Genomic DNA, 19,059 nt, shown 5'->3' with positions numbered 1-19,059 from the left:
AAAAAAAATAATTCCTTAAAAGATCCTAGTTGTGGGGCACCTGGGTGGCTCAGTCAAGTAAGCCTCTGCCTTCAGGTCATGTTCTCCGGGTCCAGGGATCAGGCCCTGGGATTGGAGCCTGGGATAGAGCCCCACATTGGGTTTCCCGCTCAGTGTGGAGTCTGCTTCTCCCTCTCCCTCTGCCCCTCCCCACCAACCCTGCTCCTGCTCTCTCTCTTTCAAATAAATAAAATCTTAAAAAAAAGAGAGAGATCATAGTTGAACCTCACAGTCAATGTTCAGAAACAGATCAGGCCATAGTGGAAATGAGAAAATGACTGAACTACTTTTATACATTTAAAAATGTAGTTTTGTTTACAGAGTAGACACTTAGATGAGCAGTGTTTTAAACAATTGATTATCCTAATAAAAGTAATCAAGACACTGCTAAGAATATAATCAACTCATTTTTTCAGACATGACATTTTTATTGTAAATAAACAAAGTTGATGCCCAGGCTTTGGTCTACTACTCCCTCAGAATCTCATGATTCTATTGGTCTAGAAAAATAAGTATTCTCTAAGTTTGTTGCATCTCATCTGTAATATATAAGCAACAATAACCAAGGAAATCAACAAACCAAAGGAAATCCCAAGTAACACTCTGAATCATTGTGTATTGGCTAAAAATTGTTGCTAGTTTCGGACAGGGCTAGAGGAAGTGCTCCTGTATTCTAAGCAAATGGTTCTCAAATATGTGGCCCACAGAGCAGCAGCATCAGCAGGGGACTGTTAGAAATGCAAATTCTCAGGCAGCATCCCATGCTGACTGCATCAGAAACTCAGAAGGTAGACCCAACAATTCACGGTTGAACAAACCCTCCGGGCGATTCTGATAGGGGTTTGCATGTGAGAGCCTCTGTGAAAGGTACTTTCGTATCACCCCAACTTTAGGAAGAGAGAAGTGATGTGCAAAATCCAAAACAAAGATACTTTGGCCAGAATGTCAAAAACAGTTATAGGTAATTTAAGCAAAAATGAGATATATTAGAAGAGTTTCGGGGGTGGTGAGGTCAAGGGGAGAGGTTACAGAATCCTTGTTAGATTTCACAATAGAGTATGGGCAATGATCAAAACACCTGAACAGCCAAGGAGAAGATTTTTTTCTTAATGAGAAACAGTATGGCCAGGACGCGACCCCTGCTCCCCTAGGACTTAATGCCATCTTCCGTACATCTCAAGATTGTAAGCGCTAGAGGGAGTTCCCAATAGGCTGAGTCTATACCAGACCCTGAAGCCCTGGCTGCCAGGGAACAATAAGAGGGGAAGATAAAGCCACTTTGACTTTTGTAATGAGAACTAGGCACTACCTCCTGTCCAAACTACACACAGGAGGGCTTTCTCCCTAATAGGAAGAGAACTGAACAACCCCTCAATGGCTAATGTGTGACTCACAAACACGATCCAGGAAGGAAGGCAGCAGACTAACATTTGCTATGATTTGATTAAACTGATACCAGGAATTTAGAGAGTTCAGTTTTTGATTCCCCAAGCACATGCTGACTCTAATGTGAAGACAGAGGAATCCTAACAAGAGGAAAGGCTGAAAGAATTCACCGGAAAATTCATGAATCACACACAGTCGTGCTAATTATAAAAAAAAAAAAAAAAAGAAGAGTTGTAGTAAGTGCCCATCTGTGACAAATATTAACTAGGGTTTGTGCTGGCAAGGAGGTGACCCAATTCTCCAGTCCTACAGATGCGCTGAACCAGTCACCAAATCATTGCTCTCTGCATTCTGCACAGTGTTTGAATCAAACTCATCTTTCTGTGGAGCTCCGGCAAGGCTCTAATCTTACCCTGATTGTGCAAAAATAGAAACAAGTACAGATGAATGTGACAAAGATTCCCCTAGTACCAAGAAAGGGGCGGGAGCTGTGTACCTCATTATTTAAAGGCATTCATATAAACAAATTAAGTTAATTTGGGGTTCTGGTGTGTGTGAGGGAGGGATGCTTCTATAATTATTAGCTTCCGTTCCTGCTAAGTGAACATGATAAAGATTTTCAAGGATAGCTATTTCCAACCCAAGTTCATCCTTTCTTCGGTGCCTGTCCTTAGCACTGTCCACGTGCTTCAAGTAGACGTTCTGTCCATCTGTCCATCTCTCTACACTGCATCAACCCTCTGTCTGCCTAGGATCTCCCGGTAGGGAGGGGGAAGGTGGGGCTTAGGCCACAGAATAGGTTGCTGATGCCCATTTTTTCCTCGCCAGGAAACCGGTTTTGTCATTTGTATGCACTGATTTATAACATAAGTTCACTTTCTCTCTTTATTATAAGGTAGAATATGAGCAAACATTTATCAGGAAACTTCAGTGTGTCTGGCAATGTGCAAGGAATTTTTTTTTTTTTGTATTAGAAACATTTTTGTTCTGAAATGTAACACATGTAAGGAAAAGTGAAACTCCTCTGTAGTCACCAGGAGGTAAAGAAACAGAACATCTCCAGGTCCCAGAAAACCCCTACATTCATCCCCCCAATCACAACGTTTCCCAGCCTCCTCCGCGGGAACCACGCCCCTCTTATTCGAATTTCGTCGCTTCTATTTATAGTTTCATCAATTAAGTATCTCTTTTGCCTGTTTTTGAACTTTCTGTAAATCGATCCATACAGTCTGGAATATTTTGCTACTGATTTTTTCTAACTCAACATTATGTTTCTGAGATTCATCCATATTATTGTGTTGTGGCTATAGTTCGCCTATTTTTATGGTTTGCATAGTATAACTATACATCAATTCATTCATTCATAGACGTTTGAAGGTCCCACTTTGGGGCTAATGTAAACACTATGTTAAACTGCATTTTTACTAATATGAGCATTATATTAAATTGTCTTTTCTTTTTTTTTTTTTTTGCATTTTTTTAAAGATTTTATTGATTTATTTGACAGACAGAGATCACAAGTAGGCAGAGCAGCAAGCAGAGAGAGAGGAGGAAGCAGGCTCCCCGCTGAGCAGAGAGCCCGATGTGGGGCTCGATCCCAGGACCCTGAGATCATGACCCGAGCCGAAGGCAGCGGCTTAACCCACTGAGCCACCCAGGCGCCCCTAAATTGCCTTTTCTATTATTTTTTTAAAGATCTTATTTATTTATTTGACAGAGAGAGTTCACAAGTAGGCTGAGAGGCAGACAGAGGGGGTGGGGGAAGCAGACTCCCCATCAAGCAGGGAACCCGACGCCGGGCTCGATCCCAGGACCCTGAGTTCATGACCTGAGTCAAAGGCAGAGGCTTAACCCACTGACCCACCCAGCTGCCCCACCTTTTCTGATTATTAATAGGGTATTACTTCAGCTATTCGGAATCCCTTTAGCCAAGTGCACATGCAATATTTTGGGTTTTTTTCTCCATTTTCCTATGGGATTCTCTGTCTTTCTTACTGATTTATAGGCATTCATTATGTAGTTTGGATATGAGCTGTCAGGTTTTCTTTCCCCTAGTTTTTTTTTTTAATGGCAAAATATGCATAATATAAAATCTGCCATCTTAACTACCTTTAAGTGTAAAGTCAGTGGGACTAAATACATTCAGAATGTTGTGCTTCACCATCGCCCATCTCCAGAACTCATTTCATCATGTAAAACAAACCCTGTACACATTTAACAATGCTCCACTGTCTCCTTCCCCCAGACCCTGGCAATCACCATTCTGCTTTCTGTCTCTGTGAATCTGACTATCCCAGAGACCTCATATAAGTGGAATCATATGATATTTTGTCTTTTTCTAACTGGCCTGTTTCACTGAATGTAATATCCTTAAGATTAATCCATGTTGGGGGCGCCTGGGTGACTCAGTTGTTAAGTGTCTACCTTCAGCTTAGGCATGATCCCAGGGTCCTGGGATCGACCCCCCGCCCCCAGTCAGGCTCCCTGCTCGGCAGGAAGCCTGCTTCTCCCTCTCCCACCCCCACTGCTGTGTTCCCTCTCTTGCTATCTCTGTCAAATAAATAAATAAAATCTTAAAAAAAAACTAATCCACTTTGTAGCAGATGTTAGAATTTTCTCCCCTTTTAAGACTGAGTAATATTCCATTGTCTGGAGAGACCACACTTCGCTAATCCATTCATCTGCTGTTGATGGACATCTTGGTTGCTTCCATGTTTTAGCTATTGTGAATAATACCGTTGTGAACACGGGTGTACAAATCTCTCTTCAAGACCCTGCTTTCGATTCTTTGGGGGTAGATACCCAAAAGTGGAATTGCGAGATCCTATGATAATTCTATTTTTATTTTTTGAGGACTCACTGCACTGATTTCCATAATGGTCACACCATTTTACATTCCCACCAAGAATACACAAGGGTTTCAATTTCTCCACATCCTCCTCATCATTTCTGGTTTTTGACAGTAGCCATCCTAGTGGCCATGAAGCGGTATCTCATTATGGTTTTAATAATGCATTTCCCCCCACGACTAATGACATTTATCATCTTATCATGTGCGTGTGGGCCATGTGTAGGTCTTTGGAAAAATGTCTATTTAAGTCCTTTGTCCATTATTGAATCAAGCTGTTTGGCAAAGAATTTTATTTATTTATTTGACAGACAGAGATCACAAGTAGGCAGAGAGGCAGGCAGAGAGAGAGAGGAGGAGACAGGCTCCCCGCTGAACAGAGAGCCGGATGCGGGGCTCAATCCCAGGACTCTGAGATCATGACCTGAGCCGAAGGCCCAGGCTTTAACCTACTGAGCCACCCAGGTGCCCCCGGCAAAGAATTTTAAAAGGTCAATAGGGTATGGCCCTGAATTTTGTGGCTCATGTCTGGTAGTGGAAACCACCACATAAAGCAAATAATGTATAAATAAGACAGAAGAGCTACACTGAGGGCTTACGTTTAGGGGACAAGGGGAAGGGTTTGGTTGCTTCACCTGGATGCACATAGAAAAAGATTTGCATATGTCTTAAGCTTCAAGTTTCTAAAGCGTTTCCAAAAATGAGCTGTGATCCATTCAGGAGCATTACCAATTTAAATTTGATACTCAGGATGTATGGCTGGTAACTTTTTTTCTCATAAAGCAGCCCCAAAACTTGCTTTTTGCAAAGACTTGAACAGCTTTCTCAACAAGCCACATCTATTTCTGCTGTGAGTTTTCATTTTAAGTTGTCACTTAGAGGTATAATCAATTTAGACACTGCAGTTTGCTCAGCGAGCAAAGTCTGTGATGTCTTAACTAAGCCCAGGACAGGACTACCATGCCTCTCTCTAATAAGTCAAAGTCTTTGGAACCATATGGGAATACAGTTTTATTCTAAGGAAAGCACTAGCTGCAAAGGAGAAAAACTGTACTTACTACATTGCATTTGGATTATGGTTGGATTCTCTAGTCATTGATGAAAATTAAGACTCTTGAATATTGTTATCTCAAATAAACTATATTGCATCTGAATGGAATATTTTGATAATTCCATTGGGCTGGTCTTAGGAGAATGCCTTCCTTCGAAAAAGGGTAGAGCTAAGAATCATTAGAGATGTTTTATGGAACCCATCCATTACCTAATGCATCCTTCCCCTAAAGTAGTTTCCACAATCTGAATGCAATCCTTTGCAGAATAATTCCTATTTAAGCAGGAGGGAAACGGGTTATTGGGAGACTGGTGCCAACAGTGCATGACTTAGGCAAGCTATGAACTTGTCCGTGCCTGAAATGCAGTATTGGGGTAGCACTAGGGGGTTTTTTGTTTTTGTTTTTTTTTGACGAAGAGCTAGTTTTCTTCTTATTGGGAAGAATTGGACTGCAGGTTCAAAAGAAAGAGTTGCCAACTTGACCCTTGGTCACTCAGCTTAGAACGTTCCTAGAGTTTTGCTAGAAGGGTACCTGTAGTTGGGAAGCCAGATTTATGGCCACAGGCAAAGAGAGAGAAAGGCCCTGTCTACAGTATACCTGATTATTAGGGTAGGTATTCTCCTTAGAAATCCGTCTAGAGAAGTCCCATAAAAAAATCATTTTCAAGTCTCCCACATCTGCACCTGCGTCTTCACCTTCCAATCAGTGAGAGTGGAGTGTCCCCCACCCAGAAACAAACAAACAAAAAAAAATCACTTCCAAGCATCCTTTGGATTCTGATATCTTGATGACCCAAACACTCCCTTCCCTACCTTTCCTCAAGACTAGAGACATGTCACAAAATCTTTTTAACAATCACCAGAGTTTCCTTTCCTTAAAATGTACAGAGATCTAAGAACCCAAGGCATATAAGAACCAGGGTAAACCCAGAACAATGAATCCTTCAGTGATCCCCCACATTAGGGATACAACTGTGAGTAGATCTGGCATCAGCTGAATGGGCTTAAATACTCCCCTATTCGCTGGTTATGTGATCATGGGTGATTGCCTTACATTTCTGAGCTTCAATTTCTTTCTCTATAAAATAGATACAATATCAACATCATGCTGTTTTTATAAGAATTACTGGTATGGAAGATGTTATCTGTGAAAACCCTTTGTAAAAGTGTCATTTAAATAACTGTGCTTAATCTAGAGGTGTTTGTCTTTAAACCGCCGCCTCCCAGAGAAGACTTTCCCTCGTAAATTTATTCAGCTGAATATATAGGTAGTAACCAGAACTTCATAAATAAATAAAAAAGTTCCCATAAGTTTTAATAACTGTTAAATGTTATGATTCTCCACTTCCCCTACCCCCACCAAAAAAACAAACAAACAAAAAAAACTTTAAGTGTTTTCTAAACAATCACATTTCTCAAAGACAAGCAAATCAGACACATGGAATCTTTTGCCATTTATGATTCACCCAAACTGAGTGAAAGGGTGTTTGCTTTAGAGAAGAGAAACTCACACACTGAAACGCCTTTTTATTACTGGTAACTCCCAAGTCATTTATCAGACTTTTATTGTATGGAGTTATGCTTCAGGAATTCAGGACTCAAATTCATATTCATGCAATACACCATAAGATTACACAATTCTAATGTTTTTGAGGTTTTCTATTTTTAATTATTATTAAAACACTAGCAATAATAGAAATGGGACTCCCCTCTCTTCTAGCCAGAGATTAGCAATTTGGTGAATAGTCTCCCAGAATGTTTTTTCTATATATATACTACTAGATATTCACCAATAATAATATATATATATTTATATAATACACAAATATAGTAATATAGTAAATATAACATATAAAATATAATGATAATATATATAATACACTGGTATTCCTTTTTTTTTTTTTAAGATTTCATTTATTTATTTGACAGAGAGAGATCACAAGTAGCCAGAGAGGCAGGCAGAGAGAGGGGGGAAACAGGCTCCCTGCTGAGTAGAGAGCCTGATGCGGGGCTCCATCCCAGGACCCTGAGATCATGCTCTGAGCCAAAGGCAGAGGCTTTAGTCCACTGAGCCACCCAGGCGCCCCCACACTGGTATTTCTTGATTTAATTTAAGACATTATCTGACTCCCCATTGTGGAAGATAAGGAGTTCCCTCCTCCTGACTCCATTTTGGTACTTGCTTTGTATTTTTGCTTCTTCTATTTGTACTTTAAAATTTTTTTGAGCTCGTGTTTGATCTTCCATCAGCCTGTAACTCAAGATCTCCTCCACGTTAGATGAAGATATCAATATCCCTACCTTCTCTTATACTTGTCCTCGATACTCCCACCTCCATACTTATCAGGTAAACTCTGACAACGTCAAGGATGACAACATTCACATTCTCTTCTGCAAGCAGAGTTGACTTCCCTGTTTTATCTGCTGGTTCCACAAGTTAATTGTTACAGAATCAAGATTAAAATCACACCACATTTTGGTTTGCTTCCTGTTTGGCCATAAGTTTCTTACATAATTTTTTAGCTTTTATTTCTAATTGCCTTACTTTCTTCTTACTGATGGAAGAGATGTATGTTTTCTTCATCAAGTCATTAACATGATCGGGCTTCTTGGTCATTCTGTTACTCTGGTCTATTTCATTCCTCTCATTGAAAACATTCTGATTGGAGCTGCCTTTCAGTTCTAATAAGGAAAAAAACACTTTCCAGCTTCACTGTACAACTGTTATTCTGGGATTGCATTTCAATGGACTTCTGAGTTGACTCTACTTTTTATCTTGTGTTTTTCTTTTTAGTGATGGTGGGGGGTGGGGTGGGGAGGATTGTTTTCACCCTTTTGGGATGGCGTACATTCTCAAGTAGCTTACTTAGAAAATAACTTGAAAGGTAAGCCTCCTGATTTTATATCTGGAAATACTACTATGCCTTATATGACTAGAGAATTGTCAGTAGTAAGTAATTTTCCCTCAGAACTTTCAAGGCTTTGGAGTGTCTCGATAGCTCAGTCAGTTAAGCATCTGCCTTTGGCTCAGGTCATGATCCCAGGGTCCTGGGATCAAGCCCCACATTGATTGAGTAGGGAGTTCTCCCCCAACTCTTACTCTCCCTCTCAAATAAATAAAATCATTTAAAAAAAAAAAAAAACAAAAAACTTTTAAGGCTTTGTTCCACTATATTCTACCATTCAGTGTCCCCAGAGAGAAATCTGATGTTAATCTCATTCTCATTCTTCTGTACATAACATTGTTTCTTCTTGGAAATTTCTTGGATTTTCTATTTATTCTTGGTGGTCTGAAATTTCACAACATTGACTGTAGATAGTCATCTTTTTCTCATCTATTCAGCTTTGCATTCCAAGTCAGTCCTTCAACTTAGAGATTCCTTCAACCTAGAGAGTCCTTCAGTTTTGATAAATTTTTTTATTATTTGTTTGATATGTCTTTCCCTGTGTTTTTTCCATTTTATTTATTTATTTATGTATTTATTTATTTATTTATTTTGGAACTCCAATTATTCAGATGGTGGATCTCCTGCATTGATCCTCTCTCATTTTTCTCCCAACTTTTATCTCGCTCTGTTCCATCTTTCCTTATGTTTACCTTCAAACCCTTACCTTGAATTTTGTCCTGATAATTAATCTGAGATGGTTCCTGGTTCCTGTTTCATTGTCTCTTCTTGTTTAATGCCTGCAGTCCCTATCTTCTCAAATCTGTTGAAAATACAGAGAGTAATTTCCCTAGCGTCTCTTGAATTATGTCTGTTTTTCCTGGGAATAGTTGTTTCATTCACCTTGGCCTTTCTCTTTTATCGTGGTTTTCTTCTTGTGCCTGATCATGCATAGTTAAGAATGGGGGCCTAGGTTAATTTTTCTGGATAATTGGTTCAGATTTTTTATATACACACATCTGTGTGTTCCCATTAGGAGTCTCCCATGAATAGATTAGTTGACTGAGTATCCTAAAGAGTGATACAAGATTTAACTGGGTGGGTAAGAAGAAATGCATTCTGATTCTTGACCTTTGTACATGACTTGTCTTTACTCTCTGGAAATTTGTAGGATCTTTTACCAGAGTTTTGAAATTTTACAATGATGTGCTTTGGCAAAGGTTAATTTTAATCCGTTTTTCTGGGCTACTCACTGGAACCTTTAAGTTTGGAAATGTCTACTTCTGCTTTGGAAAATATTATTTCTCTAATAATTGTCTATCCTTTATTTTTTTCATTCTCTACTTCTGGAATGCCTCTATTGAGATTTTGCATCTCTTAGATGTCAATTTTTTTTTAAAGATTTTATTTATTTAACAGAGAGGGACACAGAGAGAGAGGGAACAAGGGACACAGAGAGAGAGGAAGAAGCAGGCCTCCTGCTAAGCAGGGAGCCAGATGTGGTCTCCATCCCAGAACCCTGAGATCATGACCTGAGCTGAGGCAGCTGCTTAACAACTGAGCCACCCAGATGCTGCTAGACTTCAGTATTTATATAACCTCATCTTTTCTGTATTTTTATCTTTGTCCTTTTGCTCTACTTTATGGGAGATTTCCTCAACTTCATCATCCAACCCTACTGTTGCATTGTTCATTCCTACTATCATTTTTAATTTCCAAGAGTCCTTTTTGATCCTGGACTTCTAAAAATAGCATCTTATTTTTGCTTCATGGAAGAAATACCTTATCTCTTGAGTATGCTAGTATTGTTTAATTTTCTTTCCTTTGCATGGCTTTTCTTTCAAATCCCCTACCAGCTCTATTTGTTTTTGTCTCTTTTATGTCAGAAGACTTCCTCAAATGTCTAGTGGTTCTTGATCTATTTATTTAAGTGAGGTACTAAAAAGCTGATCAGAAGTGGTGAGACCCTGGGGTAATCTACTTGGGTTGTTTCCTTGTGGAACTCACAATGTCAGTGTCTTTAGGTCTTTCCTCTTGGGAAGGTCACATTTCCCTGAGAAAGCTCTTCTAGGATCATGTGTGGAAGATATACACCTGCCTGGTAGCATTCCATTTATCCAGTAGGGTGTGGGGGAAGTAGGGGCTCACCATTCCCTAAACAATTTACTTAATCCCCCTGCGTTCAGCATGAATCTGCTTTTAACATTGCCCAATGTATTCTATTACAGAGATCTTTTTCCTACCCAAATGAGGAAACAATCTTTCAGTTTACTATCAGGGTAGGGAAGGGTCAGATCATCAGCTTTGTGGAGTAAAAGGACATAATGGCTTTTAATTTTTTTTTTTTTAATTATTGGGAAATTCCTATGTTCACAGGGGGAAAAAAAAAAGAATGGCATAATACCCACACCCCCTATGGTCCCATCACCAGCCCCTGAAGCCATTATTGAATTGCCAGTCCTACCCTATATATCTCTCCCTCTTCCACTTTCCTTATCCTGTACTTTGAAACAAATTTCAAACATCATTCCCTCTGTAATCACTCAGTACATACCTTTAAAAGATAAGGACTTTTTTTAATAAACATAACCTTAACATGATTATTCAACCTAAAAAATTAACACTTCTTTAATATCAAACCTCCATTCAATGTTCAAGTTTCCAGTTGTCTCCTAAATGTCACGTGTTTTATTTATTTTACATTTGTTACAACCAGAACAGAGCTAATAAGTCACATATTCTGGTGGTGGTCAATAGTCTTTGAAGTCTCTAAGTTTCCTTCATGTGTGATTTTATTCACTGGAATTTATTCAATGAGGAAAGACCATTCTATTGGTCTTGCAGAGTTTCTTACAGTCTGAATTTTGCCAGTTGATCTGGCAAAATTCAGACTGTAAGGTGTAATTTAACATTTTTCTCTGTCTTCTGTATTTCCTGTAGGTTGGTAGTTGGATCTAGAGGTTTAATTGCTTCTATTGGTCTATCTTCAAGTTCATTAATTCTTTCCTGTCTGCTCCATTCTGCTATTGAGCCCATCTAGTAAATTTTAATTTCCGTTATTTTTTTACACTTGATCTTAGCCAAAAGGCCGAGAAGCGATCCGTTATTTTTTTAAAGATTTTATTTATTTGACAGAAAGAGAGAGATCACAAGTAGGCAGAGAGGCAGGCAGAGGCGGGGGGAGCAGGCTCCCTGCTGAGCAGAAAGCCCAATGGGGGCTCGATCCCAGGACCCTGAGACCATGACCTGAGCCTAAGACAGTAGCCTAACCCATTGAGCCACCCAGGTGGCTTCCGTTATATTTTTTAGTTCTAAAATTTCCATTTGGTTCTTTGCTTCTTTTTCTTTGCAGAGACTTCACTGACCCTAGGCTATCATCAGAATGATGTCTCTTAAAATGTGAACACTGGGGCACCTGGGTGGCTCAGTTATTAAGCATCTGCCTTCAGCTCAGGTCATGATCCAGGGTCCTGGGATTTAGCCCTGCATTCGGCTCCCTGCTTGGTGGGAAGTCTGCTTCTCCCTCTCCCACTCCCCCTCTCTCTGTATCTCTGTCAAATAAATAAATAAAATCTTTTAAAATAAATAAATAAAATGTGAACACATGGTAGAGTGGCAGACTGGGGTAGTCAGCCTCTAAGGAGGCTCCCAATGAGCCTGTTTCCTAGTTTCCACGTTCTTGTGTGGCCCATATTCTACCAGGATCAGTCTGTGTAACTTACAGCATATGGTAGATGTGATAGTATATCACCTTCTGAGATTATCTTATAAAGGACTGTGGCTTCTATCTTGACCAGTCTCTCTCATGTACGCACTCTTAGATCACTTGCTCTAGGAGAAGCTAGCTTGTCCTATGGAAGGCCTGTCTGATGGAGAACTGAAGTCTCCAGCCAACAGCCTTGGACAAACTGAAACCTACTACCTACCATGTAAGTGAATTTTGAAGCACATCCTCCCCCAGTTAAGCTTTCAGATGAAATGTGGTTTTAGGAGAAGTTTGAATGCACTCTCTTGGGACTTTGAGCCAGAACCAGCAGCCAAGCGGTCTCCAGATCCTTGACCCACAAAAAATGTGTGACCATAAAAAACTAAGAGTTTTTTTTAAGCTGTTAAGTTTTAGGGAAATTTGTTCTATAACAGATAATACATCAGGGTTTGTAGCTGAGTCTCTGCTCTACCACTTAATAAAAGATGCAAGACATATTGAGTAACATTGTGAGCTCCACTTTCTTTCAGTGGAGACTGATAACCATTTCTGCCACACTTTACCTTCTCAAAGTTATGACTTGCACATCAGAAAATATATGGAGACATTATACAACTAGTAATTTACTAAACCCAAGCTCCCTATTTTGCAGATAAAAACTGAAAGCCCAAAGGAATGTAAAGGATTGACAGGCGAAGCATTAAGGAACAGAGAAATTATAGGACTTGCCTCGGCTTCAACTATTTAGAAAAAGAGCCAGGACCAGACCCCACAGCCCAGAACTTCACATCTGACTATTTTTGCTACTATGCCTAAAATATCATGTTCTGTTGTCATTAAACATGGTCACCCCATGTTTCAGGAAGATAGGCGACAGGTAAATTGTGGACTGTAGGGTAGACAGGAGAATGGCTTCTCTTCCATGGTACATTACAAGCTTTAGGTAAATGCAAGAGTCATTTGTTCCAGCTTAGCTTTTACATCATAAAGCTGACATTGGGCCAGTTACTCCCTTCTCTCTGTTGCTCTGCCAGTCACCCCAACACCGAGTCCAAGCTCATAGGCAGCCAGCCAGAAGGTGACTAACACCAACTCTTTGCACCTAAGCCTTGTAGGATAGGCAGATAGTTCCTTTTTAAAAAATCTTGCTAGACAAGTTTGTATCAGTATCCTGCAACTACAAATGCTCCTTTGTTATGCAATTTTTGTAAAAATAGTTGACTGGGAGGGGAGAAAAAGGCTAATAGTATTTTGAGTCAACAAGGTCAGGACATTTGGGCAATGACTAACCTCAACAGGGTTTCAAACTTTTTTTCTCAAGTTATTTTTGTAAAGCACCTCACCTTCTGCCTTCCCCTCAACTTCAGTCTTCTGATGGGGGAGGGGGAGAAGGTGGCATTTAAAATGTTGAAAAAGAATCGGATCTCGATCAGATAAAAGAAAAAAATGTATACATGGACTCAAACTGGAAGGGAAAAACACAAACATAAATACGGTTGTGTTGATGGGACAGCTGGCTGGCTCAGTCTGTAGGGCATGCGACTCTTGATCTCGGGGTCATGAGTTCAAACTTCACCTTGGGCATTGAGATTACTTAAAAATAATCAATCCAGAACAGTTGTGTGAAATGGTAGAATTATTTTTTTTTCCATTCTTAGTATTGTTTTTAATTTTTAAAAAATTTGTATAGGATTGGGGCACCGGGGTGGCTCAGTGGGTTAAAGCCTCTGCCTTCAGCTCAGGTCATGATCACAGGGTCCTGGAATCGAGCCCCACATTTAATTTAATTTCCATTTAAATAACTAGTTATAATTTAGTTTCTCATCCATGTTTATCAGTTAAGATTCTTCAGTTGCAAGCAACAGAAACTATTTCTGGCTACTTAAACAAAAAAAATTTGTCATAGGAGTATAGAAGAGCAGGGGCTTCTTAAGATTGAGTCCTACATCAGGCTCTGCAATCAGCAGAGTCTGCTTATCCCTTTCCTCTGCTCCTCCCATTCCACTCATGTGCATGTGCTCTCTAATAAATGGATAAATAAAATTAAAAGAAAAAAAAAGTATGGGGGAGCAGACACGATCAAAGGGAAGCCTTGGAGAAGCAGAAGGCAGGTAACCACTGAGAAGGTCTACTCCACAGAGCATAAGGCCCTGCTGCTGGAGTAAATGAACACTTGCCAACAATTTGTTTCTTCTTGCTCAGTCGCTGGGTCTAAGAATTGAAGTCCTTGTTGGGTGGGATTCTGCTTGGTTGGAGATGTACCAAGCTAGGATGTCCAGAACTGATGAATGAAAGAGGGAATTGAAAAGGAGTCTCCGGGTCCTCTCTATTTCCATGTGGAAGAGCAAAACACCGAGGACCCCATCCCACCAGCACAGCTCTGGGCAGCGAGCATCATCACCCCAGAAGTTGATGAGGATCCCTATCAGAAGATCTCATGTCCACTAAATCCTAGATATGTTCTCACCATTCCAGCAGTATTTTAGATGGACTCCCACCCAACTTTCCTCCTCACTTGTCTAGGACCAGCAAAGACCTGCTTTGGCCATGACATTTTGGTGTGATTCTTCAGCACCACAAAAGAACTTAATTTGTATTATTTGAGTGTAGAGGCGGATCAAGTCCAACCCTCCTTAAAACATACCCCATATCCATCACAACACTGCCTAGGATCATTTTCCTACATCCTTCCCATCTTCCTCCTCTCACTCTCCTTTTGACGATCATGCACACAGCTTCCCCTGAAGAATGTTTTGTATTAGCAGGCATACCATGACAATGGAAAGGGGAAAGAAATAGAAGAACGGTGGGTTAAACCAAGTCTACAAAGCGGAAATTTGTCTAGCTAGCTGTAGACCATTCTACTGTTTTCAGGGTCTTCCTTTAAGATCCTTAAAGGTAACCACTAAACCACACATTCTTAGGAAAAAAATTCCATGTGGCTTTAAGACATAAGCAGTTTAACGGCAGTTTTGATAGATGGAGGTGAATGTGTTGAAAATTTTATTAACATTTAGTTTAAAATGCTTTATACCTGTGCCATGCCAAGACATAGAAGGTTCTTAAGTTCCCTGTTAGGGTTTGCTCCTTGGTTTAGGAATCGGGGGGCCTTGGTATTTTTTTGTTAAGCCATTTAAGAATTCATGATCTTGGTCCAGGGCTGGTAATATTGCGCCGCTTTCTTCTCCCTTCAGGGAAGAAGAGACACTATTATACCTGCACGCTCTCAGCATACTACTGCTGCACTGTTGACTCCTTAACATCTTCCGTGGATTAGCAATTTTCTCCAAATCAGCCTCAAGTCTCCCTCAGAGGAGAGGAGCATGGAAAGATTTCTCAGGCTGGATCTTCAATGGGAGTTTGTGTGTATGGTAAAACATACATACCGGAAACTTGCCATCTCTAACTATTGGCTCAGTGGCATTAAGTATGTCCACATTGCTGGTCAATTACCACCATCCATCTGCAGAAGCTCTGTACCTATTAAATACTAGCTCCCTCTTTTCTTCTCTCTCCCAGCTCCTGGCACCCACCATTCTGCTGGAGGTCTGTCTGAGTTGGACCCTTCTAGATCTCTGATGTAAGTGAAAGCACTCAGTATTTGTATTCTCGTCTGGCTTATTTGTAAGTGCAGTTTTGATGCACAGAACAGTGCCCTTATGGTGATTAAGGACACAGCATATGGAGCTGTTACTTCCAAATCAGAAGTCTTTAGCCTGGGGCCATTGGAGGAGTTCTAGAGATCCGAACCTCCTTTAAGAGATGGGTCTCCTAATTCCAAGGTGTTCGTAGGAGCCTTAACCCAGAAGCTGCTGACTGCTGTTCTGAGTCCTCTCTGCTTAGAGAGCATCCTCTTGGTCCCAAACCAGTATAGGCAACACACCACCAACATGGTCCTATTTATTGTATGGCTCCAGATTTTGCTGATTCAAGTTTGATGCCTAATGGGGTGCCACTTTATAAAACCCCAGCCTCCTGGCCACTTAACTTTGAGCTTACCGTCTTCCTATGAAAAATATCTAATACAAATGTAACTCAAAACCACAACGAAATAACACTTGACACCCATGAGGATGGCTATGATTAAAAAAAAAAAAAAGACAAGTACTGGCAAGGATGTTGAAAAATAGGAACCCTCCTGTGTTGCTGGTGAGAATGTAAAATGGTGCATTCACTATGGGTAACGGTATTGTGGTTCCTCAAAAATTAAAACTAGAACTATCCTGCGACCCAACAATTCCATTTCTATATATACACCCAAAAGAACTGAAAGCAGGAATTCGAACAGATATTTGTACAACGATTTTCATAGCAACATTATTCACAATGGTCAATAGAACAGTCCAAGTGAGTATCTATGAGGAATGGATAAACAATATCATATCCACACAATGGCATATACTCAACCTAAAATATAAAGGAGATTCTGGCACACGCTGCAACATGAATGAACCTTGTGGGCATTGTGCTAAGTAAAATGAACTAATCCCCAAAGAACAAATACCATAAGATTCTACTTATGTGAGGTACTTAGAGTAGTCAAATTCACAGAGATGGAAGTTAAATGGTGGTCGCCAGGAGGTGGGGGTGGGGGAGGAAGGATGGCGTTAGTATTTAATGGGGACAGAGCTTCATTTTGCAAAGACAGGAAAGTTCTAGAGATGATGCTGGTGAGCTCTACCTAGCAATGGGGAAGTACTCAAGGACCCTGAACTGTGCACTCAAAAGTGGTTAAAATGGTAAACTTTTATGTTGCACAGTACAATAAAAAGTGGTTTAAAGAAGTGTCTAATGCTCTCTGGTCATTATTCCCTGCTTCCGCAGAGAAGTTAGAAGCCCCGTGAACAGTTTATCCCAAACCCCATCTTCTGGGAAGAGACAAAATGTGTTAAGTAGCAAAATGCTTTTCAAAAGCTGGGCCTGCTTCAGTTGTGTTTCTCAGCAAAGCGAAAAAAAAAAAAAAACCCACACCTCAGCATCATACCCCCTCCCTTACTCCATCCATCTGTCCGTCCCCATCAAAAGAAGCAAGTAGGGGAGTAAAAAAGAGAATAAAATCCTAAACCAGAGACAACAGGACAAGCTTTTATGGGCCTAGAATGGTCTTTCAGGAGCCAGGAAGCTACCATTCAAAGGCAGCCCATTCAACATGGATGGGGGAGAAACTCAGAGCTAAGTCACCAGAGAAGCCGTGTCCGGTCACCCACGTCAAAGAGCAGAATGGGCACCTGCCCGGTCATCACCCATGAAGGTGGCGTGCCAGGAGGCATGGGTGCTCCTTTCCCTTCTGAAGTCGCTTACCTCAGAAAAATGGTTCTCGATAATGTTCAAAGCCGTCAGGGCAACCTGCGGGTTCTTGTGAAATTGCAAAGCCTCAATTTTATCAATGCCTCCCATTTCTTCAATCAGAAGACACAGGTTTTCCTTCTCTGAAAGCTGCTCTGCTGCCTGTGGGCATATAAAGAAAAGCAAAACTCTGGGCAGAATCCCTGCAGCAGAGGGGAACTTCACCACTGTAGATTCAGACCAAAGGCTCCTGTTCCAGAATGGCAGCCAAAGTTTCACTGTGCCCTCAAAGATGGCAGGATTGGGACACCTGGCTGGCTCAGTTAAGCATCTAACTCTGGATTTTGGCCCAGGCCATGATCTCAGGGTTGTGAGATCGAGCCCCGTGTTGGGCGCCATGCTGGGCATGGAGCCTACTTAAGATTCTCTCTCTCCCTCTCCCGCTGTTCTCTCTCCCCCTCTCTTAAAAACAAACAAACAAAAAAACCTATTTCAGGATCTTTCTCCTCGTTTAGATGTTTATAGTATATGTATTTAGGTTTATATTAATTGCACAAAATACAATTTTTGCCAAGTATGCTGCCCTCCATAAATACATCGCTATTACTGTTTAATAGATATCTCCCTTCTAATTAATGGTAATTGTTGAAAATACAGTTTGAAAAGATGTTCAAGTAATGCTATTTAAATGCAGGTATCTGGCCCTGCCCTCACTGGAAAGCCTTGAGAGGTAAGACTGAGGGGATGCTTAGTAATACCACGGCAAATAACCAAGTCCCTAGAAACAATATGAGTGGATTTAATCCAATGCAGATCATTGGATTTATCATCTAGTGCTATTCCTTCACTCAAACATTTGTACATGTGCCCTGGGCGAGGCCTACAGAACTAGAGATCAAGATGTGATTTAGAAAAGACCTTTTCATAACTCACATTCTTGGGGAAGACAGGTAAGTAATTATTGCAGTACAGAAAGCAGAATATAGTGGATGATATATGGTTTAAGTTACAGAAGATGTGCGTAAAAGGCTTGGAAAGTAACACATATTCTTTAAAACAAATAAAGAGATTTATTTATTTGACACAAAGAGAGGGATCACAGCTGGCAGAGAGAGAGGGGGACACAGGCTCCCTGCTGAGCAGAGACCCGATGCGGGGCTCAATCCCAGGACCCTGGGATCATGACCTGAGCTGAAGGCAGAAGAGGCTTAACACACTGAGACACCCAGGTCCCCAATGAAAGTAACACACATTCTTGATGAACAGGGCTGTGCCAGGGTCAACCATAGGATAATCATGGCATTCCCCAAACAAGGAGGGACAAGGACAAAGACATGAAGGAATATATGTCGCATATTAGGAAAAGAGGGAGTAATTCAGCTCAACAGCCTATTTCGGGGAATTGAAGAGAAATAAAGAAAAGGCTTTGGTGGCAACTTTGAAGGACTCTGCTCTCTATTCGTGAGCTGTAGTAAGGAAACCTCTTGTGGTTCAAATTAAACATGATTTAGGCCACACTGTCTACCTGATCAGAGTTTGCACTCTGTGTCTAAATCCTGACATACTCCAGTCCTGGCCACAGGTCCGAAATGAGGTTTTTGCCTCTGAAAAAAAGAAACGGAGGCAGAACAAATGTGCTAGGTTAGCCTTAGAAAGAATGCTGGAGAGTGTGGGATGACCAAGGGCGGTCAGAGCTCTGGAGAAGGAGTCTAAATGTCGACACCACAGCACATGGCCCCAAAGTCACTTCAAAGAACTTCACCTACACTCTGCTGCCCATTTGAGACTCATATCTCATCCTCCTAACCTGCTATTTCAGTGCCTCTTGCTGGTCTACCAGATGTGGTTTTCCCAGACT

The 19,059-nt window shown here is 40.8% G+C and overlaps 1 protein-coding gene across 1 annotated transcript in view; it reads right to left on the bottom strand.

Annotated features, from left to right (window-relative positions):
- KPNA7 (karyopherin subunit alpha 7) overlaps positions 1-19,059 on the bottom strand; it is a 40,966-nt gene that overhangs the window by 5,581 nt on the left and 16,326 nt on the right. The window contains exon 9 of the mRNA XM_045074872.1: positions 17,217-17,363. Within this exon, the coding sequence (XP_044930807.1) occupies positions 17,217-17,363 (147 nt within the window). The remainder of the gene's footprint in view (positions 1-17,216; positions 17,364-19,059) is intronic.

The sequence above is a fragment of the Mustela putorius genome, unplaced genomic scaffold, assembly GCF_011764305.1.
Source record: "Mustela putorius furo isolate JIRA1106 unplaced genomic scaffold, ASM1176430v1.1 tig00000139_pilon_pilon_pilon, whole genome shotgun sequence".
In the NCBI taxonomy this organism is placed as follows: domain Eukaryota; kingdom Metazoa; phylum Chordata; class Mammalia; order Carnivora; family Mustelidae; genus Mustela; species Mustela putorius.
The sequence above is the reverse complement of the archived record's forward strand: the minus strand, read 5'-3'. Positions and strand labels throughout refer to the sequence as shown.